Consider the following 22,213-nt stretch of genomic DNA (forward strand, 5'->3'; position numbering starts at 1 on the left):
GTTAGCAACAGTTGCACGTGTGTGACGCCCTCTCCTGTCCCCGCAGTATCGTAAGGGCTTCGACAGGACGGTCCTGGAGGTCAACACGCCACAGGTGGAGCATCTTCCTCTGCTGGATATCAAAGTGTCGGACTTCGGGGAGAGCAACCAGCAGTTTGGTTTTGAAGTGGGACCTGTCTGTTTCCAAGGCTAAAAACACACACACCAACACACCGTGCAGAGAACCACACTCACACATGCACTTAGAGACACACTTCCACATGATAAACACACAAGCCCAGTAATTTGTAAATTAACTTGTAAATGATATGAAATACACACACACACACACACACACTTACACCCACCCCCTCACACACACACACACACACACACTTTTACATGCTGTTGTGAGACACTCACACTCAAGTACGTGCCTGGGGAAAGAAACATCCTCCCGACAATTAATGGACGTCATAAAAAGTACAGAGGAGAGAAATTTGTAAGAACTCGTGGAGGGGAGACGGTCGTCTGGGCGCCCGACCGCCACACGTGAAGACCAGACCAGGAGCGCGTTCTTCAGGATCAAACAGTGTTTTTATTTTATTTCACCAGCGTTTAAAGGGGCCGACCTAAGAAAGAGGGCAAGGCGCCAACGCCTGAGGCGCCCCGTCTCCGACCACACCCCCCTCTCACTCTTCGCTCCTCCCCGCTGTCTCTCTTTTATTTCCACTCATCTCACCTGCTCTACCTCCCCCCTCCCACTCCTATAAAAAAGGGTCATCATTCCTTTCATCGCGTGTTTGCGCTGCGAGCAACACGGCTGACGCTGAAATCGTGTGCTAGTAAGGTGCTTTTTACTTCAGTCACTCGGATAAAAAGTTGAGGGATTAAAATTCTAAGGCAACTTTTTAAAAATATGTGTGTGTTTTTGCACTTGACAGCCAGAGCTTGTTTTCACAAGGACAAGGAGAGTCAGCGTAACAGCAGAAATCCAACTTCTCTGGTCGTGAATGAACTCGTCAGTCATGATGCTCACATTGTCAACACGGAATATTTCTCAGCTTTTAACTTATTACATTTGAGGGAACCAAAGAATGAAAGCCACCAGTTTCCACCCTGGTTAAAAAAAAAGGGAAACAACAGCTTGGTTTTAGCTTCTTCCTGTCTTCTCTGAGTGACTTTTCTACTTCGTCGTGTCCTCTTCATCTCGCAGCTTTAATGAAGCTTCTAAAAAATGTGACAGACGAGGGATGCACCGATATGTGGGCCTCGTTGACCTCCGTCAGCCGTTAAGACGACGCTGTTTATGTGTCGATGTGAAAGGTTTTATTCAATGCTGTGACACTTTGTCCTCCGAGATGTTGTGAAAAAGGGTAAGAAAACAGTTCAGTTACTTTGATGACTTTTTTGTTTCCCTGGCACAAGAAGAGGAATAAAGATCAACAAAAACATTTAAAAATATCAGTATTAGCAGAGAACAAACAAAAAAAGCAGCACCTGCTATTGGCTAACTGGTTATTGAGACTTTGGTATCGGTGCATCCCTGTGACAGACAGCTTGAACTGACGAATGTGAGGAGGCAGGCTTTTACCAAAGTCTCCTCAGCCCTGAACGCAGCGGAAAATGTTCGTCTAATATTGGAGCATCGGCCAGAAGCCTGCGGCGTGAGGCGCGAGCGAAGATGTGTTGATACCTAGACAAGAGAATTCAAAGCCATTATTTTTGTAAACTGTGCTCACCTTGATGTTTCTGTACTTGCATGTTACTCGCAGGGCTGATGATTCGCGCCACCAGCAGCTTTTCTCCATGACCAGTATTTGCTGAATCACTCTCTGGGATTATTTCTTTTCCATCCAGAACAAGTTTTCGAACTTCTCTCATCCAAGCACAGAACATCAGGGGTTAAATGTGTATATGAGTTCCCACCTTTCTTCCTGCAGCAGTGAATAAAATGTACGCTTTACTGAAAGAAACTGTGTGGCAAGGTGCTAATTATACCAAAGCATGAAAGTTCTCTTTAGTCTCTTTAATTTCATGAAGCTTCTAACTGGGGAAAATGTGCATTACATTCCATTTGTACAGAAATAGTGATATTCTATTGTATTTATTTAAAACAAACAGGGTGCTTTGAGATTAAAAAAAAAGAAAGAAAATCGAACCGCCAAATATTCCAGTCAAATGTGGTATATTTCATTTGTATTTATTTCCTGTAGCTGTCACTTGAAGCGAGTGATGTCAAACTCACTGCCAGCCGTCTGTTCACGCCCTGTCCAAACACCTTTTGTACAACCAAAGAATCTGTGGCCATATTTTATTGTAATATCCCTTTTTTTTAGTGTTTTCACCGTCTGTAACTGTGCTGTTAAATTTTTGCTTCCATTGTAATGATTAAATGGTGACTCTCCAGTTCTGTCACATTTCCTTGGCGTGTGCTCTCGGGTTATTACTGAGCTGAGCTTCACGGGAATTTACTCGCCTGCGTTCATCTGAAGGTGTTGACACAAAAATTAAAGAGTTACTTTTTCTTTTTTTTCTTTTTTTTTTTGGGAGACCACAGCGGGTAGGAGACGTTTGTGAGAGAGAAGGAAGGCATTTCTGTCAGCCACCATGAGACGAATTAAAAAAACAAATGGGGGGGGGGGGGGCGGTATCATTCAAGGGTAATTGATTTATTTGTTTAATCTTCTTTTCTGTTTTGTTGAAATATAGCAGGGAAGTGGGACGGGTGGCCAAAACTTAAAAAACTAATCAAACTCAATCCTTGAGATACTCCACAGAGAACGACCTCAACAACTTGTTTGTTTTTATTGTGTTGAAGTCAAATATTTCAACATAGAAATATGGTGCTGAAAAGAGAAGTATTATTTTATAATGTATGTAAGTAATTTTTTCTAAAAAAAAAAAGTTCTTGTTTCTGTAATATATAATCTTTTTAAAAAGAGCTGCTTGACTGTTGTTTTTCTTCCAAACATAACTAGTTGCCTTACTGCAAATGGCCACAGGAGGGCGCCAGTTCCCATCGGTCAGGTATATCGAGCACCTTCAGCGCGGTTTAGAAAAATTGGGAAAAGGAAGCTAATATTTGCCGCTTTTTCGTTTTCAGATAGAAAGGACCTAGAATTGTTGTTGCTTTGGAGTAGTTTAACGTAGGAATCCCCTTATGATTTTTTTCCCGAAATTGCTATGATATAAGGTAGACTTTTTTTTTAATTCCACGGAAGCCAACTGACACAACGGGCCACTTTGCATTACTCTTTACGGCCACAAGAGGGTGCAATTTACCTGCTGTAAGCTGGTAGCCCGGTCCACGGCTAGCAAGCTATAGCTAGCACTGTTTATAAGACGGGAAAAGGAGACTGACGTTTGACTTTTTGTGTCAAATAAAGAAGAAAAAATAAACACACAGTACACACATAGTCTTTGTATTTTCTTTTTCATTATTTTTAATACATAAAATACGAAAATACCACAGTGTTAGTTAAAAATATCTTAATTATAGTGAAACCCGGATGATACAACTTTAAATGATTTATTTTACCTTTTCTGGTTACAATTAATCTACCAAACCACGTCCGAATCATGGGCGGAACTTAAGTTTGAAGCTAGTAATCAACGTGTCACACCGGGATGTGTTCGTCGTTGAAAACGTTCCGTGCGACTTCTTCCGGTACGCTAAATACAATGTAACAAAATAATTTCTAAGATAAACTTTGTCATCCAGATATCAAGCACTTTGGTTGCATTTGGTTTAGAATCCCATGTCGGCTAACTGGGACCATTCGTTGATTTGAATCGACGTCACGCCAAATGTGTTTTGATGCGGACGCTTGTTCCTTTTTGGCGAGCTCGTAGTTCAGAGTACCACGTTAATGTCTTCAAGATAACTATAATTATATGCAAAATTCCGGGCTTTAAGTAGAATGTCTCTATATTTACTCTCCCGTGTTCTCAGTTGGATTAGAACGGTTCAGGAAAGACCGACGGCGCTACCGTTGCCTCCAGGATGCCCCCGGGGGTGTGCAAGTTTGTTTCTGGTAATAAACGTCTCCCCTCCACATCAAAACCTGCTCCGTCGCTGATGTGTCAGATGAGCAACTGCAGCTAAAACGTCCGTCCCTGTCTTTCGTCTGGACAGCCACCTAAAACTTGAAGACACTCAGTTTACTTGTAGACTCTTGAACAATTGTTTAATTGTCAAATAGCTGACAGCTCACATAAACTAACTCATCAGTCATGCTTGATCAACGCAGCCCACCAGCGTCCGTCGACCTGTCCCTCAAAACTACTGGGGCATCAAACTTTGGTTCTCAGAGCAGACCCACGCATGAGACATTTTCTGTTCTCCAGGTTCTGTTGTCGTGGCAACGTTGACAAGGCGGACCTTTGAATACCTTTGGAGATTTAAATGGCTGGTTTTACCCCCCACAAACAAAGTTAGAGGATTCTGTACAAATATTACAAACATGATGGTTTATTGGCACAGACACAGGTGTTAAAGTGTGCATTCAGAACCCTAAACACAACAACAGTGTCGTCTCTGCAGGAAACTGGCCTCCGACGGGCCTCACCGCTCAGCCGATGAAAAGTCCACCTGACAGAGAAATGACACGTCTCACTTAAATGTACTCGACAGCCGCTGAGACTTGGATTCTGTTCCTACCCGTCACTTCGATGCTGGCTCCTGTGACGTATCGAGAGTCGTCTGAAGCTAGAAAGGCGCAGACGTCGGCGACCTCTGGAGGACGGCGGCGAGAGAAACACATCAACAGGGCGACGAGGAAACTGACAGACATGAATGCACCGCGCTGTCTCTCCGAGCTCAATCGGTCGAGGCAGAAGGCCGCCGGCCCGGCGCCTGCCCTGTGTTTAGCTGCAGCAATGGACCTGCAATGCAATGCACTTTATCCCGCCAACCCATCTCTGCTCCTGCAGTCACGTGAGCTGAGCAAGCGGTGCTTTCAGGTACAAACAGCTGACTGGGAATTCTTAGTTAAGCAATCATGTCAACGTTATGTGTTGGACGGTCGACGGTCACGGTGATCGATCGTAAACGTCCGAGGAGATCCTCAGGTCTCCGTCCCCGGTTCTCGTTGTCAAAATCAGCAGGTCAACGATCAACCTCCTACAAAGGGGAAACAACAACCGCCGCCAGCACACGCCGCTGTGATGTCACTGACCTGCAGGCTCGCCCATCCTCCCCAGAGGCACCAGAGTCTTCATCTGACACACAAACACGACACAACAGAAACGACGTCAGCGCGACTTCAGAAAAACAGGGGTTTGTTTGTGTCTTCTTGCTGCGGAGAGCGAGCCGGGCCTCTGGTGACCACATTCCAGCTTCAGCCTCAAGACCACAGACGCAGAATGAAGTTGCTAATCAAGGAAAACCTAAAACCCAAAGTTTTCCCATTTATCTCCTGGTTGGTGTCGAAGTTGATCCAAGAGGCTTCACCGCACCCCTGTGTCCTGTACGAGGCGGCTCGTCTGCGGTGCTCAGAACAGGAGTCGTTCATGTACGTCATACTCCACCTGATTGGGTTACCTTGCTGATGACCTTCTCTGGTACTTTATCCGTCATCGGCGTGGAGATAAATCCCGGCAGCACACAGTTACACCGGATCCCAAACCTGCCAGTCAGAGGAAGGACAAGAGTTTTAAGAGTTTCTGTGTTTGGAGGGATGTTTGGTCGCCAGCTCCTCTGACCTGCTGAGCTCTTTGGCCGCTGTCCGGGTCAGACCTTCTACTCCGGCTTTCGAGGCGGCGTAATTCGCTTGACCGATGTTTCCCACCTACAGCCGTCGACCACGCAGGTACAAGGAAACTCAGTTATTCATCCGACAGCGAGAACTCCTGCAGTTTGTTGTACGTCGAGCTCGGCCGGTGAATCTGGCCGAAAGTTCACTTTTTTTCCCTTTTTTTTTAAATCATCAAACGGGCAGCCCGACCGCGACAGGCAGCCACTGTCCAAGATCCCTCGCTAGAATAACCGAGTTCCTGAGCTCACCTGTGCTGCGGTGCACCTGACGATGCGCTACTCTGGAGGTTCCACGTTGACTGGGACCAAGAACTAAGAGCTGCAGCGCGGAAGTTTCACGTTTCGTCACCTCAGATCTGCAGAGGTGCTGATGTCACTGATGAACGCTGCCAGGGGCGCCGCCACACAACACTTCTGTTTGTCTCTCTCTTTTTTTTGCAGTAAGTTAAGGTTTGTTACCCTGTGAAGATTTATGACGTGAATACATTTTTATTGAAAATCAAGTAATTTGGTGCGTCACCTGTCCTTACAGTGTTCTTTTATTTTTCCAGATGCAAAAACAACAACAAAAACAAAATAAACACAAATAAAACTCCAAACATACGAGCCTGCACATCGGTCGGACCCCTCGTCGTGTTCTGCCTCCAAGCAGCGCTGCTTGATTTGTTCACGAAACATTCAAGTTCGTCTTTGGATATTTGAGCGCCACCATCACGGCGAGATGAGATCCATCCTGATCTTCGAGGCCACTTTTAATAAACTTATTAAAAATGATATTCACAACCTTTCCGTTCCAATCTGAACTGTTTCTTATTTGACTCCTCATGAAGATTATTATGATTTTTATCAGCGTGTCTTTCTGGGTTCAGTTTAAGAATGTAAAAGGGAAACAGGTCGTCTGCCTGGTAACTTGCCTTCCCCACGATGCTGCCCACGGTGATGATGGATCCTTTGGGTGCCCCACAAGCCACCAGAGCCTGAGCGACCGCCTGAGAGACCAAGAAGGAGCCCTGAGGGACACACAGGGAAGAAGACTGACTACATCACTCAGCCCCGGTCCTGGAACCTGGAACTTCCCTGATCAGCTCATTTCCTTCCCCGAGAGGCTTTGAGAGGATCCAGGACAGCGTTGCGTACCTTCAGGTTGACCTGAATGACTTTGTCGAACTGTTCCTCCTCCAAGCTGAGCAGGAAGTCGTCCTGGGTGATGCCCGCGGCGTTCACGCACACCGAGGGAGGCTGGAAGAAGTGAGCCTGCAGATGGAGAGGAGGGCTATGACTCGGAGGCAACTCAGATCCTCTCAAAGGCTCCAGGGATGATTTGTCACACACACCTGGATGCTGGTGACCAGCTGCTTTACGCTCTCTTTTGACGACACGTCCACCACAGACGCCATGTGACCCTGACCTCTGAGGTCGCTCGGCAGGTTCCTGAGGGTCTCACTGGCGGACTCCTCGTTGATGTCAGCAACTACAACGGAGGCGCCCTCGGAGGCAAAACGCTGGCATACCGCACGTCCAATCCCACTGCCCCCTCCTGAGAGGGAAGAGAGCAGAAGAGTGGCGTCTAAGCTGACAGGAAATGATGTCACATGAAGAGGTACTTCAAATCTCTTCCTTCCTGCAGTCATTTCAAGGAGGGGGTTGATTTACAAACCTGAGCTACAGATAATGAGCATCACCTGAAACATGAATCAGTGTGAGAGGTGACCGAAGGTGCACCCGGACATCGTATTTCTCACGTGGTCTTTGGAATGTACCATCTGTCGGTCGCTGGCGCCACATGTAAGGGGCAGAAGCTGCCATTGTCAGCAGAATGTGTGTCTTTGAATTTCAAGTTGTGTGGAAGAAAACTGCCAACACTGATATAAAAACTTGTAGCTCTTTTTCAAATTTGGCTTGAATACCTTTGTTCTATTGGAGTTTATATAACACAAGACAACAACGGCAACGCCAATTCAAAAAATAATTCCAAATCTTAATCAGTTTTCACCCTCGAAGCTGATTGTGCCGATACAAAAGGACAGCTACTGATCCACTGACAATGTGACATTGGACCCGGACTTTAAACGCAGGCAGAAAATCTACTTTCAGGTGTGCTTCGGTGTTTGATAAACCAGGCGCTTGGCTGGTGAAACCCAACCCACACACAGAGGTAAGGACATTCAGGGTTGACGTAAAGCACAAATGTTGGGAGTTTGATGAAGATGGTGAACATTAACTCGCTGGTCAAGATGGGAAAAAAAACTGACCAACTTGGACAAAAATAAGTTAAACAAAACCGAACACACCGCATCTCCATTGAAAAGATAAGACCGTAAACGTACCGGTGACCACCGCCAACCTTGATATGAGTCGTGTAGAGGCCGCCATGATGGTTTCATATGATTGTAATTATCATTCTGTCCACTAGACTGAGCCAGAGGGCTGCCCGTGGCAGGTAACTGCCGGCAAAATACTTTAAAAGCAGATCATTTTAACGATAGTTTTTCTTTTTTTGTTTGACATCTAAACAAATACGGGGACGGTGAATTGTATGGACTATCTACAGAAAGGACGTAAACTAACCGGTGACCATCGTATGGATTGATATGAGTCGTGCGGTGGCCGCCATTATGATTTCCGTATTATTGTAGTTTTCATTCTGTCCACAAGATGGAGCCCGAGGACTGTCTGCAGTTGGTAACTCCTGGCACAAACGTCTTCAGAACCAGGAAGATGTTAATTTTACCAACATTTTTTAATGAAAACTGAACAAATACGGTGGCTGTGGGTTTTATTTTATTTTGCTTCTTTCCTTTGCTTACTTTTCTAATTAATTTTGGTGTGTCTACCTTCTGTATGTACTGTATATAGGTGTTTTTTGTTTTTGTTTGCTGCCTTTGTTGCAACACGTACGGCACTGAAAGCTGTGTTTAAATGCACTTTTTACATAAATTACTTTACTTTACTTAACGGGACTATCGAAAGAAAAGACCGTAAACTTACCGGTGCCCACCGTCCACCTTGATATAACTCGCGTGGCGCCGTGATGGTTTTCATATTATTGTAGTTTACAGTTTGTCCACTAGATAGAGCCCGAGGGCTGCCGTGACTCCTGTCAAAAAAAACAAAAACAGAAGCGGTTGTAAATTTACCGGTCGCCATCCCAGCTGACATCGGTTAGGAGGTCAGTGTTTTGCTCAAGGATACATGGACATGGTCACCGGGGGAAGTGGGGATCGAACCCACGACTCTTCGGTTACTAAGCGGCCACGCTACCATCCCCTTTGTTGTATATTAAAACCTAATTTCCACAACAGCGTGAGTCTTGTTTTTATTGTTTATAGTTTTAAAGTTGACCACTAGATGGAGACAAAAAAAACCTAATTTCATTGAATATAAGGCCTTTTTGTCAGAATGAAAGGGGAATTGACCCACTCGCATTATTCAAAAAAAAAAAAAAAATGAAGACTGCAGATGCTTCGGTTCCTTTTAATATTATCTCATTTTTAATGAGGATTTTCGCAATGGTGAGGACTGATGCTTTAACTAACAAGCTGCTGTTGGGAGCTTGGAACTAGCACTGGTGCCAGTAGTGATAAATCATTTTATAACTCTAGTGTACATCACCTTCCATGAGTCTGAGAAATAAAATAGACAGTTCAACCTTTCTGCCCAGCTTCACTATCTGATGCTCATCTTCGTTTCCAGGGCACCTGGAAGGCTAATTTGCACAACTAAACCATTACACCGTAACCATCAAGTTAAATTGTCTATGAAAACAATGACAAATCCCTGTTCAGTCTGCAGATTTATATAAACTCAGGATGGTTCCAAACTAATTCATTGGCAAATACAATAAACAGCCACGTAGTGAAAAGATGAACATTTTTCAGTTTATTTATGTACACTTGTTCAGATGAAACGGTGGAAGTCAAGTACAGAGGCATCTCGATTTCTGACAAACGTAAGAAGAGTAAGACTGACAACTCAGGAGTATTTTTGTCTAGGAGCAGCAGCAGCAACACTCACACACACACACACACACACAAAATATCTGGACAAAGAAAACTTGAATAAATCCCTAATGAAACAAACAAAAACATGCAGAAAGATTTGAGACTGTAAAATATGTACAATTCTACAATCCTGATGGTGCATATTTCAGAGACTTTTGATTACAATAACCATTCAAATTCTTCCTTAATAAATTACTTTCAAACATACAAATACTAAAACTCCAATTTCAAACCCAATTTAAAAAGAAAAATCAGCCGATACACACCTGAACTAATTCACTAAAATGTTTAGTAGTATGACCAGAACAAACAGTGCATCATCAGAACATTGAGCCGTGTTTCTGGCCTGAGTCACACTGGCAGCTTGATTCTAAAGTCTGTAACTTGTTGAGGGATTTTTACTTGCCAGAGTAACCGAGGGATCGCCAGAACTGAGCTGATGACCGGTGAACCTTCTCATATCAAATGTGACACAAATAAGTAAACATACTCAGGCAAATCTCTGTCGTGACAGAAAATAGAACTCAGCTGCCGCAGATGTCAAAGGCAAAACTGACTGGAAGCCAGCAGTGAAGCTGCTGTGACGTCCAGACGCGACCTCAACCCAAAACTCTTCACCAACTTGGTTTAAATGTTAAATCCACAAGTTTTAAAAAACCCTAGACTAGTCAAACGTGTTGTGACTAAAGTAAAACTGACCTGAAAACAAGAGTAAGTAGAAGCGAGATGTTATTTGGACACTGGTGAGTGGACAGGACACGTCCTCACAATTTATTAGCAGATTGGTCACGAGAAGGGAAAAAGCATCATGTTTACAGAGAAAAGAAAAAGGGGGAGAAAAAGACCGCCGACATGGGAACAGAAACATGAATTCAATAACAAAACGGACTGATTGAACATTTCTGTACAGTGGCCGACCCTTTTCAAGAAGTACATGAGTACACATGGATGCAGTAAAGTAGTACACGAGTATGCAAGTGTTGTCAGCGCCTCTGTATTGCATGCATTCTGTCTTCTATTGAACCAAGGTGCTTCTGCGTGCTGACCGATTTTCAACGCCTGCGTCAAAACTATGAGGAACTTCACGAGGCTGCACTTGTGGTGGCGGATCTCACACTCGCACATGTGCATGCAAACAGTACGTGACATCCTCTCTCCCTCTCTCTCTCTCTCACACACACACACACACACAATTCTCTGTCTTCTTTGACACTCGGGGAAGAACAACTAAAACAACTCCGCCCACACCAGTTCACCTTTCCCAGAATGAGGGAATAAATTAGCTCCATAAAATGCTTCTTTATAAAAGAAAAATAGATATTCATATAACTGTACACCTCATCTATACACCATGAAGACAGGGAGCACGGTAAGAAGGGAAAACATCTCCAGAAAGAAGACAGCTTCTGGCTCTAGCACCCATAATCCCTCCGACACATGCGTCGCTCGTCTCCATATCTGCAGGAGATGAAGGCGTCCCTCGCCCCGCCCAACAAAGGCCAGTTCTCCTCTGCAACCTCCGTTCATCCTCAGCTTCCCTGGGTCCCGTCACAGGAGCGGATGAGCGAGCCGAGTGCAGGGACAGCCCCATCTCTCTCTCCATTCCTTGGTTTCACGTGCGTCAAGCTGGACCAGTTCTGCAGCACCGGTCTCATCTGATCCGCCCCGTGGCTCCACTGTCAGTAGCTCTACTACAGTCCAGTCCACTTGGTGGGAGGTGATACACCTTGGGGTCCGTCACATGCACCCCCCCCCTTTTGTATGGAAAAATTTTGCCCCTCAGCCAGAGTCTGAGTCGCTTGTGTCTGAGGAGGAGGAGGAGGAGGATGAGGAAGAGGAGTCGGAGGAGGAGCTACTGGCGCTGAGGCGAGACGGCTGGGTGTGAGACTCGGCAGCAGGTTTCTCTGCTAAAGAAAACAAAGGCACACATTCAGGCTGAGACACGACACAACCGGCATCTGTTTAGCATCATTTCATGTTAAAAAACTGATTGTATGATCCCCACACATCCTCAAGTTCCAGTGCCAGCATGTGTCTCCACCTTCACCCAGCTCACTGGCTCTCTGCTGCACGCCATGTCCTTGTTTCTGAAGTGTTTTCCTCCAACTGTAAGTTTGTTTCCATTTTGTGTCCTGGGTGTTCTTCTCTTTTTAATGTTCTCTTGTGATGTCATTTGAATGTTCTCAAATTTGTGTGGATCATCATCATCATCATCATCATCATCATCATCAGGTTCACACAAGTGGATGGTGGTACGATCCACACGCGCGTGCGTGAGCGTGTGTGTGTTGGGGGTTAGCGTCGCTAAAGCCTGGTTTATGCTTCTGCGTCGTGGCAACGGCGTAGACCCTACGCCGTCATTGACCATTCGAAGGTCTGCGCCGAGGGAACGTGTTGCTCTGCAATTCACCGCCAAGCCGCTAGGGGGAGTGGCTGTGTCTTTCTATGGTTTCAAGGGCTCTCAGATTCCAAAACAAAACTATTTACAACAGAGAGTCCAGTGCTTTTCTTTGAGCGACTTGTCTGCTGTCATGAATCAAACTGTCAACTTTGAACATGACTTCTTGTGGCCATTTTCTTCCGGAGACGCACACATTTGTAGCAGAGGTTCTTCCACCTCTTCAAGCATTCGGCAACCTTCTCTGAGCGGACCAATCACAGTCCTTGACGTTCACGTCGCGGCGCGTAGTCAGGATTTTTTGGAGGTGCATGTCAGGCTACAGTGTAGGGTCCGCGTCGATGGCGTAGGTACGGCGTTGCCGTGGCGCAGAAGCATAAACCAGGCTGAAGGTACCTTTCTAGTCCTCGTTAACGGCAGCTTTTACAAACGTTGTAAATTACAAGCATGGCAGCACGAAAGGAGTCGCACATGAAAGCATAGAAGCGGGGGGAAGCCACACAGTCGCTGGAAGGTTCACTGGGTCGTGATCAAGAATTAACTTTGTGCTGCAGTCACATGTTGGAGTTTTTAACAAACATCTCTAGACGGGTGCAAGTCAGAGATTCTGTTTAAGAACATGTTACAATAGTTAGTCAGTTAGTTAGTTAGTGAACTGATGGAGAAAAACAATCAAAGTATCCAATCAATCACTGATGAAGCATCTCTTTGCCACTCGGAACAGCATTACAATTACGAGCTCTTTGGATGTCTCTCTTTTTTAGATGGCTGATAACATTCTTATCCTAAATATGTTTAACCGCCATCACTGCGCAGCCTTTAGTGAAACATTCAGAATTTTGATGTCGTCACAACTGAACGATACAAGACGAGCGGAAGAACAATCCCACGGCCGTGTGAGGACTTACGTTTGGCTTTGGGAGGCTTCTTCCCGGAGTTGAGCTGCCCGCTGACGTCCATCAGCCTCCTCTCCAGCTCCATCTGTTTCTCCAGAGCGAGTTCTTCACGAGACTTACCAGCACTGTTCTTACTCGCTGCTGGTAAAGAGACAGGATCAGTTAGCTGGAGGTGTGACCACTGTGGTCCAATTCCTGCAGCTGGAGGACGGCTGATGCTCCCAGGCTACTAGGAGACTGTGAATGTGAATATCCCTGGGTGCTGCTGGTGACACTTTACGGAAGCAGTGATGGAACATTCTGACCTTTCTGGACAGTTCTTAACATCGACTTCATCCACATTACTGACTAGCTTATTTCAACCTTTCGTGAAAGTTCCTCCCCCAGGCCTACGTCACCTGACTCAGACTGACTGCTTGTTTTTGTTTCTATCACTCATTAAAATATCCTGGATTTTGCACCGACGGCCCTTTGTTTCTAAACAACGCTTCTCTTTCTTACCATATGGCTTCCGAGGTTTCTTCCTCAGACACGTCATGACGTATCTCTCCAGCTCCCGCAGCGTTGACGGCTTCAGTGTCTCAAAGTCGATCTCAATCTCCTCGGGGTTGGTGTCTCTCAGGGAGGGCTCGCGGGACTGGATGATGTAAACAACGCGGCCCAACTTCTCCCCGGGCAGCTTGTTGATGTCCAGGCTGAGTTGGCGCTTCTCGTCGTACGACATGGGTGCCGTCTCCTCCTCCTCATCGGAGTCAAAGTGGTGCATGATGGGATCGGGGACAGCCTGGGCCATGTTGAACATCATGCCTCCCTTTTTGGATCTGTCGGACCATAGAAGGAGAGACTGGATCATGACTCAAGTTGATGTCACTTGATAGGATTTCTGAATTTCTGTAAAACAATCATTCTTTCCCACAGGAGGAAGAACTCACTTGCTCTTGCTGTTTTTCTTGCTTGGCGCCTTTTTAATGGGCATGACGGGAACACCCATTCCTCGGTTGCTCTTGGTTTTGGGAGTTTTGGTGATTTTGGGTGGTTTCACTGGCCTTATCTGGGTCAAGTCTTCATCTACCCTCCGATGCTTCTCCTTCTCTACCTTTTTTTTCTTCTTCTTGTCTTTCTTTTCTTTCTTTTTTTTGGGTTTGACGATGGGACCCTGGGAGAGAGCAGTGAGCTGCTCGTGTACGGCTTTGAGCTGAAGAGAACCAGGAAGAAAGGTAGGTCAGCAAGTCATGATGACAGACTCCATCAGGTGCTAACATCTCGTTGATCACCTGGATCATCCTGTCCTAATGACATCACAGACAGAAGACACATCGGGCGGCTGAATGTCTGCCAGCCTGTACTTGAGTTTTTGTTTCCCCACCTGTTCCTGCAGCTCAGCCAAGCGGTTCGCCCTCTCCTCCTCAGAGTCAGAACTGGGGCTGCTCTCGCTCTCCTCACTTTCACTACTCAGCTCACTCTCAGATGACGACGAAGAGGACGAGGAGGACGAGGAGGAGCTCGGGGGTGCCGGGGGCTCATCTGGCATCTTAGCAAAGCAGAACTCAAAGACGTCCTGTAAGAGTTAACGACATAGGAGGGAGGTTTCAGAGTGGTTTTCATTCCCCTGTAGGGAACGCAATCGAAGAATTCAACGATGAAAACAATTTAACAGGTTACCTGAAGCTTTCGGGCCATGCCGACCACATCATGATCAGGGGGGTTGTACTTGTAGCAGTTGGAGAACATCAGCCTGACATCTGCAGAGAACTGCTGGGAGTCATGATACTCTCTGCTGTCCATCTTCCGCTGCAGACAAGAGAAGATGATGATGAATACTTCCATGTTTCCAGAGCTGGATTTTATCGAATACCAGCTTTCCTACAACTACACCAGTCGAGCCAGTAAAACACAGACTGAAAATACACTGAGAACAGCTGTTAATCAGCAAACCACTTTGAATCTGACCAGGCTGGCAAAAAATGTAAGACAATAACTGTAAATTAATAAATTGGTGCAAGAATTACTTGCAGAAGTTAAGATTCTCAATAACTTTTTTCACTACCCTCCCAATCATCAGTGCACTGCAGAAATAGCGCAGTAGAAGTGTACCTTGATGGTGCTGAGGTCCATAGGCTGCTTGATAATGTCGTGGTAGTCATGGAGACCGAGTGATGAGGCATCCACAGGTTTGTAGAACGGCCAGGCGTATGTTGCGTGCTTCTTGGACAGCAGCTCCTTGAGGACCCCGCTGCAGTAGCGCAGCTGGGGGGTCAGCTTGCTGCGGCGCACCGGTGCCGGCAGGATGGAATCTGGTAAGTCCTTCTTCGGAGGCTTGATGGGCCTTCCACTCACGCCCCTCCTGCACCCCCCTGCCCCTTTTGTACCCATCATCAACGTTCCACGGCCCATACTCATGCTCACACCCTGGCTGAGGCTGAGGCCCTGGGGCAACCCCAGACCAGGGTTATGCTCCATCCCAAGAGACGTGAGGGTGAGAGGGGAGTCGTGTCCTCCGGCCATTCCCAGGCTGATGCCGCTGACACCCATGGTGCTCATGATGGGCATGGCTACAGTGGTTGGGGTGGTTGTGTCTGCTTTCCTCTTCACACCTTTTTTCTGTGATTGAAGAGGAAAAAAAGGGGAGAGGGTGTGTCAGAGGAGGGTGGTCCATTCGTCATTTATACAACTACAGCCAAAATTAGGACTGCTGACGGAGGAGAGGATTCTCAGGTCACCTAGGTCATAGCATGTCCAAGTAGTAAACCAAGGCATCAGAACATCCTGACATCCTCAGGGACAATAAATACATGTGCAGTTGCCTTCATTTACCACTTGGACATGCCGGCAAACTCATTCCTCAACATTTAGGAAAATGAAAACACCCTATTCTAGGAGCTCCCCTGACACAAGCATTACCTTAGCGGTAGGCTGTGTTGGAGGCAGACTTGTGATGGCAGGGAGGCTATGTTCAGGTGGCAGGGTGAGGGGCATGCTCTTGGTCATGAGTGTCTGTGGAGGGGTAGAGAGGAGGGAATCAGGGGTTTCTGGAGTGGGCGGTGAGTACGCTGACTGGGAGACTGCTGGGACCTGATGAGCTGTCGTTATTCCTCCGGACACTGCGGAACAGTGAGAGAGCGGAGACAGAAGGACAATGAGAGATTCAGGAGAATCACTGTTTAAATGGACTGTTATCGTGGGTTTAACTCACATTTACTGCTTTTTAAAATCCTTCTAAAACAAATTCTCTTCCATGGACGTAGTATATGATTTCATTTAAGAATGTGGTCGTTAGATCGAGTGGTTTATGTCGAAATTTGTCAACAGGTAAGTGACAGCACTGAGTAAAAATACAATATTAGTGACTTGTATGAAGACATGTAACATTAAAAATGAGGAACACACAAGGGCAACTTCTTGACAAAAAATATTTCAGAGATTGATCAAGTGGATGAGATCTTGTGTTTGCAGTAACCTAAACCTCACAAATTCAAATGTAAAACTCTGTCACAGCTTTTCAGGCCTGACTGGAGCACTGACTGCATGTTTGGGAGGTTAATCAGTTCCACGTGTGCTCACCTGAATTTCCTCTGCCTTTTTTGCCGGGTTTGACCTGTTTACTCCGCGGAGGGGGAGGAGGCAGCTCTACTTCCTCCTGGGGCATCTGAGCCACCTTCTGCAAAAAAGCCTTTTCCAGGGACTGGGCCATCAGAACTATGTCATCTGTTGGCTGTACAAGAGAAATGTAGGACAATGAGGTTACACCAGTGGAAAGCTTCCTACAACAGCATTGTGTCTCTGGGTTGGACTTGAGTGGGACTAGATAAACATTCACATTCTTCCCTAAAATCCGTTTACATTCCACAAACAAGTGTTTTTTCTTTATTTTTCATTTTCATCACGTTTTGTAACTGAATTGAACAAAATCACTAGCCACCACTGGCTCAACTGCTGACAAAAGCAGGTAGTCTGTCGTGAGCTGGACGGGCACTGAGTCCCATCACATACAGGGCTGGCTCTTTGCCTTACCTTGTTATAAATGTAGCAGTTGGTAAACATGGTGTTGAAGTCCTGCATACATTCACTGGCACTGCGGTAGTAGTTGTTCTCCAGCCTTTTCTTGATAGTGCCCATGTCCATGGGGGTCTTGATGATCTTATGATAGTCCTGCAAAGAGACAGACTCCTGACATGATGCTTTGACCACTCTGGAAACGAACCGCCACACTGGTTGAACGTTGATGTTGACCCACTTGTCTTGACTTTGATACTCACCGGCAGGCTGAGTTTGACAGCATCTACAGGTTCATGGAAGGGCCAAGCAAAATGGTGCCTCCACAATGACTTGAGCAGGACTTTCTGGAGGAACTGCAGTTGGTTTGTCATCTTCCCCTGTCGGGTAGGGTCTTTAATGGGGGGCTGTGGTGGCCCTGAGGGGGTAATGTGACTGAGGGGTGGCATCCCAGGACTCTCAAAGCCCTCATAGAGCAGCGACGGTTTTCGAATGCGCTTTCCAGCGGTGCCAGAGCCCTGGTCCATCGTTGTGACTCCCATTATGCCGACCTCAACTCCGAGATGGGAGCTGTAGAGAGCACAGTTGAGAGGCCGATGAGCCATTTGGCATGACTTGATAAAATAATACCAAGGCTGACGTCATAAAATAATGCTACCCACTGCCACAATGAAAAAGGTTTGCACAGATTTGAAGTCAACCTGTACAAATACTCTGTCACAAACACACCACGACTTTTTCCACTTCCACAATAGTGACGCCTGATGTCCAACTAATGTTTCTGCTGTATTTGCATACAATTTGTAAGCCTGGAGACCTTAAAGTGAAAAGTGCCAGATTGACTGATGAGTGTATTTTCAGTAAATCCTGTTAATAAGAACCCAGTGACCACCATATGTTAACATACTGATAGTTCCTTTGTTAGCAAGCGTGCGTTATCCTATCAACTCAATTAATCCCATTTGCAGTACTGCTCACTCAAAAGCCTGCAGTAAGCCCTGCACACAAGGTAGGTCCACATCAACTGTCATATTATAAGCATTACTCAGCAAGCAAATACCAGTCAGACTGAGTTCCTCTGCTACTGCAGCAGTCCCACATCCCGGCAGACAACTCCACTGCCACTTCCTCCTCAGAGTCCAGCTCAAGAATTACACCACTAGAAACCCCGCCCCTATTTCCCAGTAGGAAAAAAACACTCTCCCAAAGGATTGTGGGTGGAGTTTCAGTTGCCAAGTTACAGTAATGACTAGACCAGCGCATTTTCTCAACAGAAATGCCAGCATAGATTGATCAAGCAACCTGGTGTCTGCTGCTTACACTACAGCGATCACTACTGGATGGGACAGCTGGAAATCCTTCGGCGCTGACCTATGATGATCCGATGTTCTACTTCGATTGATAGTCGAACGTATGAAAACTCATTTTCAGTATGAATGCCAGCAAAGCCCCTACATGAAGCACGACACAGTTGCGGTTGCTGCCTTTGCTCCAACTGTTGTGTGAACTGGTTCCAGAGATGCACCGTTCACATTAGAAACTGTTTTCTTCTTTTGGGAGACGCGCTGCTCACGGATAACATTTAGCAACAGACGGTGGCTCCTCTGCTACCAGCCTCTGCTCAGCCAAATGCCCAGAGCAATCACATACACAATGGTGTTTTTTTCCTTTTTCTTTTTGGCAATAGACTTTGGTAGTTACATCCACCTTACAGTTTTCAGGAATGCTCCAATTTCTGCCCTTCTCATTTACATGTCTGGCTTTTGAGCCGGCGACCACGAGCCATATGATGCTGCACTGCTACACATCCCGGAATAGTTGATAAGGGCAAGAACTGCTACTTCTATGAAAGACAGTTCTCATGTACTACACTAGACCTCACTGAACTTTAGAATAACTGAATTCAGTTCAACTGCTTCCATGCATAATGCCCACATCAACAGTCTCCACGGACCATCTCATCTGACCTGATGTAGGTGAAAATGTGGACACGGTCACACAGGACGTATGTTGTTTGAGGCGATGCATCCCTAGACACGTGAGGCAAGTATTTATGGTCGTCTGCATCGCTTGCTGCAGCAGTTTTGAATGATACAACCTTTGGAAACATTTGACAGTTAGTGTGCTTTATTTTTTATAAAAAAAAATCAAGTACAACATTATAAACACTATACAAATACAGTGTAATCTGTAGATTGATTGGACAAATGGATAGGGGTGTGGGAAGATGGGAAGAAGTAAAAGTAGAAAAGTAAACTGGGCAAAGGTAAATTTAACTTAGTTACAGTTGAGTGACACTGGTTCTGTAACCTGGTAACCGGCTTTGAGACCTCCAACCACTTAACAATTCAAACCATACAACTCCCTAGCGGTGGAAATTGGGATTTATTCTCATCTCTAGTCTGAATGAAACATAAATAACGTGCTGGTGACGATACTGACAACTCAGGATCCCGGTGCTATGACGCCATGTTATCAAAGCCAACACTGCACGTCACATGGCTACAAAAACAAACCCGCGTAACAAACAGAAACACCGGAGCTTCGCCTCTTTAACGAGACTGGACGGAGTCGGTCAGAGCCACGCAGTCAAACTAGAAACACACACATCTCAAGCATCATCATAAGACGTGATACAGACCGCAGAGCGGCTGAACCACGGAGGAAGGCTGTGAGAAGCTAATGCTAGCTCGGCTAGCACCAACTGCCAGGCAGCGGGCGAGAGCGGCCAAAGGCAGGGGCGCTCCGAAGATGGCGCCGGCGTAGTGCGAACAACAGTCGCAGCTTGTTCCAAACAAAATTTCACATGTAAATTCCTCACCACTACTACTGGTCGCATGACGACATGAAATATTCCTTTATGTGGAATACTCAAGGGTCCAATTCTCTACGATACTGTGCATAGGTATTATTCCAGTGCATACAGGGTGCCAGCAAGAAAACCCTGATAAAAATTAATTTCCAAGAGAAAGGCTCACAATACTCCCTCCGACGGAAAGCTGAGAGTCAATTTTACCGGTAGATACCTGTCAATGAGCGGGTTAACGGCCATATCCATCGGGATGGATCCAGATTATGTTTATAGCTAAACTCAGGGCAGACTCCGACTCTGTTCGGTTCCCCGTTCTCTCCGTTCCCCGCCACAGCGAAATCCCTTCTTCTGCTTCGTTGAAATGGCGACTATGCGACTACACCCGTGCTTTTATAAACCGACCCCACACCCTATTGGTCAGGAAGGCGAGTCTTGCCCCCGCCCCCTGGGTTCCTATCCGCTGCTACTGGAGTCAGTCAAATACACCACGCCTCCAAATCGCGATCCTGCCCAACCGTCAGGCTTGGCTATATTCTCCTGTTACCACCCCGAGTGGAAACAGAAAACACCGTCAAACGGATTCACTGTTAGAGAAACGTCCATTTTGAATGAGGCCTCTGTGAAATAGCAGAGAAGACGCGAGGGCAATGGAGAAACCATCTTCTAAATCGTACTGCATTACGTCAACGTATCCACGACGACGACGGGGACTGGTCAGCACCGTGGTGACGCAGGCTTCCCGGGGACACACCAAGACGCCGATTGGTTCTTCCATCGGGTCACGCGCATCCCCCGGGCGGGTGGAGGGCCTCTCCCCACGAGCTCTCTACTTACCAGTAGATCCGCATTCTGTCTCACAAAGAGGCGCCAGACGCCATCTTTAAGTACGACGCCACCGAGTTAAAAACCACTAAGACACTCACAAATATCAGAATAAAGGTACTGAAGGTGAAAACATTCAGCGGCCTTCTGTTTACATACGGAACCACGTCAGGGAGACACCACGTTCGCTAGAGAACCACCTTAGAGGAGAAGACTGCCGGCCAAACAAGGAGGCCTCGACGGCTCACCAACAAAGAAGAAGCGCAACTAAGAAAAAAATTTGAAATTCCGAATCCATCTTGCAAATAATACGCTTCTACTTGGAGTATTAAGACAAGACGGCGTAGATGATGAACGCACCACAGGGTCACAAGAACGACCAATCCACTGAATGACACAGCAGTTTTCCTGACTACCCTGAAACTACATTAAAATTAGACAATTACAGTATTTCTCCCAAATACAGTAAATGACACAATATCACTCATGCACACCAAAGAAAACCACAAATGGTCTACACAATTTGCACGACTTGCCCTTCAGAGTGCCACTGGTATCAAATCCTAACAAATGAGACAAAAGCCACCAAAAACAAGGCCAAAGGGATTTTTTTTAATATTCAACGCGTTAACTTACCAAAAATCACCAACCAATAACCAACAAACACACACACTTGTTACCTAACCACATGTGCCCATCCCCCACACCAAGGTTACAGATTCCCTGCAATGTCACTCGATTAAACGATGAAATTTAACTTAATCCTCCAAATGTTTCACATTTGTTTGTTTTCGTTTAGAAAAATTAACCTCGTCAAAACAACAAAGCTGTTCGGATATAAAGTTGCAGTTTGTTTTGTTTTTTTGAAAAATGAAAAAGGAGAAGGAGGAGGAGGGGGGAGAAATATGTCCAAAGTATGACCTAAAAACTGAAGTTAAAAATAAACACGGATGTCGACTGGTAAATCCAAAGATAAAGCGAAACCTGTCTTCATAAAGTCTTCTCGTCCTCCATGTCGATACTTTTTAACCAACACATTTCCCTCAACATGTCCGCCTTCTTCTCCCATTCAGGGCGCCGGGTGGGGGAGGGGAGTCATGTGATGGAAGCCAGCAGCTCAATGTTTAGAGAAACTTGAACACGTGGCGTCCCGCAAAAAAAAAAAACAACCCCTCAAAACACGTCTCGGCGGCGCGTCCTTTCTCACAGTAACACACGCTCCACATCCACATCCCATGATTTATGAAGCGACGCGCTCGAATTTAGTGGCAAAGTTGCCAAAATATCCGAACAAAGATAATTACTTTCCGCTGGGCTCCGCTCGCTCCCATTGGTCAAGCTCGATCACGTGGCAAACACGAATTCGGTAATATCGATTGCGGCATTATTCCAAGATTCCTCTATCGTGATCCCCTAAGCGCCTTTATAATCCTTTACAGCTCGTGTGTAGAGTTTGCTCCCGGGTGGATGGGAAATGCCTGTTTTCTCCAAAGAAAGATTGCTGACGATCTTGAGGTTTTGTGTTGCAACCAACACGCGAAGCCCCGCGCATGC

General features: G+C 46.1%; 3 protein-coding genes across 21 annotated transcripts in view; 1 reads left to right on the forward strand and 2 right to left on the reverse strand.

Annotated features, from left to right (window-relative positions):
• The window catches only part of col11a2 (collagen, type XI, alpha 2), a 52,804-nt gene extending 50,211 nt beyond the window's left edge, over positions 1-2,593 (forward strand). For all 3 annotated transcript variants that reach the window (XM_086193293.1, XM_086193291.1, XM_086193292.1), the window contains one exon: positions 47-2,593. In XM_086193293.1, the coding sequence (XP_086049419.1) occupies positions 47-193 (147 nt within the window). In that variant the 3' untranslated portion in view covers positions 194-2,593. The remainder of the gene's footprint in view (positions 1-46) is intronic.
• An 861-nt stretch (positions 2,594-3,454) lies between these two features.
• hsd17b8 (hydroxysteroid (17-beta) dehydrogenase 8) lies at positions 3,455-8,168 on the reverse strand. Of its 14 annotated transcripts, none has more exons than XM_086193509.1 (9): positions 8,065-8,168; positions 7,072-7,274; positions 6,875-6,991; positions 6,652-6,747; positions 5,686-5,771; positions 5,525-5,609; positions 5,160-5,202; positions 4,643-4,717; positions 3,455-4,573 (listed from the first exon to the last, which is right to left on the reverse strand). In XM_086193509.1, the coding sequence occupies exons 1-9, from the start codon at positions 8,108-8,110 to the stop codon at positions 4,554-4,556; spliced, it is 771 nt and encodes a 256-aa protein (XP_086049635.1). In that variant the 5' UTR covers positions 8,111-8,168; the 3' UTR covers positions 3,455-4,553. The 14 variants fall into 14 exon arrangements, with proteins under 14 accessions (XP_086049635.1, XP_086049625.1, XP_086049624.1 ...); XM_086193499.1 differs by lacking the exon at positions 8,065-8,168 and adding an exon at positions 7,420-7,784 and having other exon boundaries at positions 5,512-5,609; XM_086193498.1 differs by lacking the exon at positions 8,065-8,168 and adding an exon at positions 7,420-7,782 and having other exon boundaries at positions 4,643-4,866; positions 5,512-5,609.
• A 1,425-nt stretch (positions 8,169-9,593) lies between these two features.
• On the reverse strand, positions 9,594-22,213 carry brd2a (bromodomain containing 2a). Of its 4 annotated transcripts, none has more exons than XM_086193336.1 (12): positions 21,644-22,213; positions 17,289-17,595; positions 17,044-17,181; positions 16,594-16,744; positions 15,934-16,133; positions 15,127-15,633; positions 14,695-14,823; positions 14,399-14,590; positions 13,965-14,227; positions 13,534-13,853; positions 13,045-13,173; positions 9,594-11,645 (listed from the first exon to the last, which is right to left on the reverse strand). In XM_086193336.1, exons 2-12 carry the CDS (start codon positions 17,565-17,567, stop codon positions 11,518-11,520), a joined length of 2,436 nt encoding a protein of 811 aa, XP_086049462.1. In that variant the 5' UTR covers positions 17,568-17,595; positions 21,644-22,213; the 3' UTR covers positions 9,594-11,517. The 4 variants fall into 4 exon arrangements, with proteins under 4 accessions (XP_086049462.1, XP_086049460.1, XP_086049461.1 ...); XM_086193334.1 differs by lacking the exon at positions 21,644-22,213 and adding an exon at positions 20,052-21,636 and having other exon boundaries at positions 13,045-13,170; XM_086193335.1 differs by lacking the exon at positions 21,644-22,213 and adding an exon at positions 20,052-21,636 and having other exon boundaries at positions 9,594-11,642.

The sequence above is a fragment of the Aulostomus chinensis genome, chromosome 22 (genome assembly GCF_037954235.1).
Source record: "Aulostomus chinensis isolate RoL2024-O1b breed Wild chromosome 22, RoL_Achi_v1.0, whole genome shotgun sequence".
Taxonomy (NCBI): domain Eukaryota; kingdom Metazoa; phylum Chordata; class Actinopteri; order Syngnathiformes; family Aulostomidae; genus Aulostomus; species Aulostomus chinensis.

What these genes read in the sequence shown, in the direction of transcription:
- hsd17b8 (XM_086193497.1), bottom strand. Translation starts at nt 7,543, where the DNA reads ATGGCAGCTTCTGCCCCTTACATGTGGCGCCAGCGACCGACAGATGGT. An exon ending in CAGCAAGGTAACCCAATCAG is followed by an intron (nt 5,203 to 5,511) that starts GTGGAGTATGAC and finishes TTTGTGTGTCAG; the next exon opens with ATGAAGACTCTGGTGCCTCT. An exon ending in GAGGATGGGCGAGCCTGCAG is followed by an intron (nt 4,867 to 5,159) that starts GTCAGTGACATC and finishes ATTGCATTGCAG; the next exon opens with GTCCATTGCTGCAGCTAAAC.
- brd2a (XM_086193333.1), bottom strand. Translation starts at nt 20,083, where the DNA reads ATGGATATGGCCGTTAACCCGCTCATTGACAG. An exon ending in AAAAGGCAGAGGAAATTCAG is followed by an intron (nt 16,134 to 16,593) that starts GTGAGCACACGT and finishes ACTGTTCCGCAG; the next exon opens with TGTCCGGAGGAATAACGACA. An exon ending in GAAGCCTCCCAAAGCCAAAC is followed by an intron (nt 11,646 to 13,044) that starts GTAAGTCCTCAC and finishes TGTTTTCTTTAG; the next exon opens with CAGAGAAACCTGCTGCCGAG.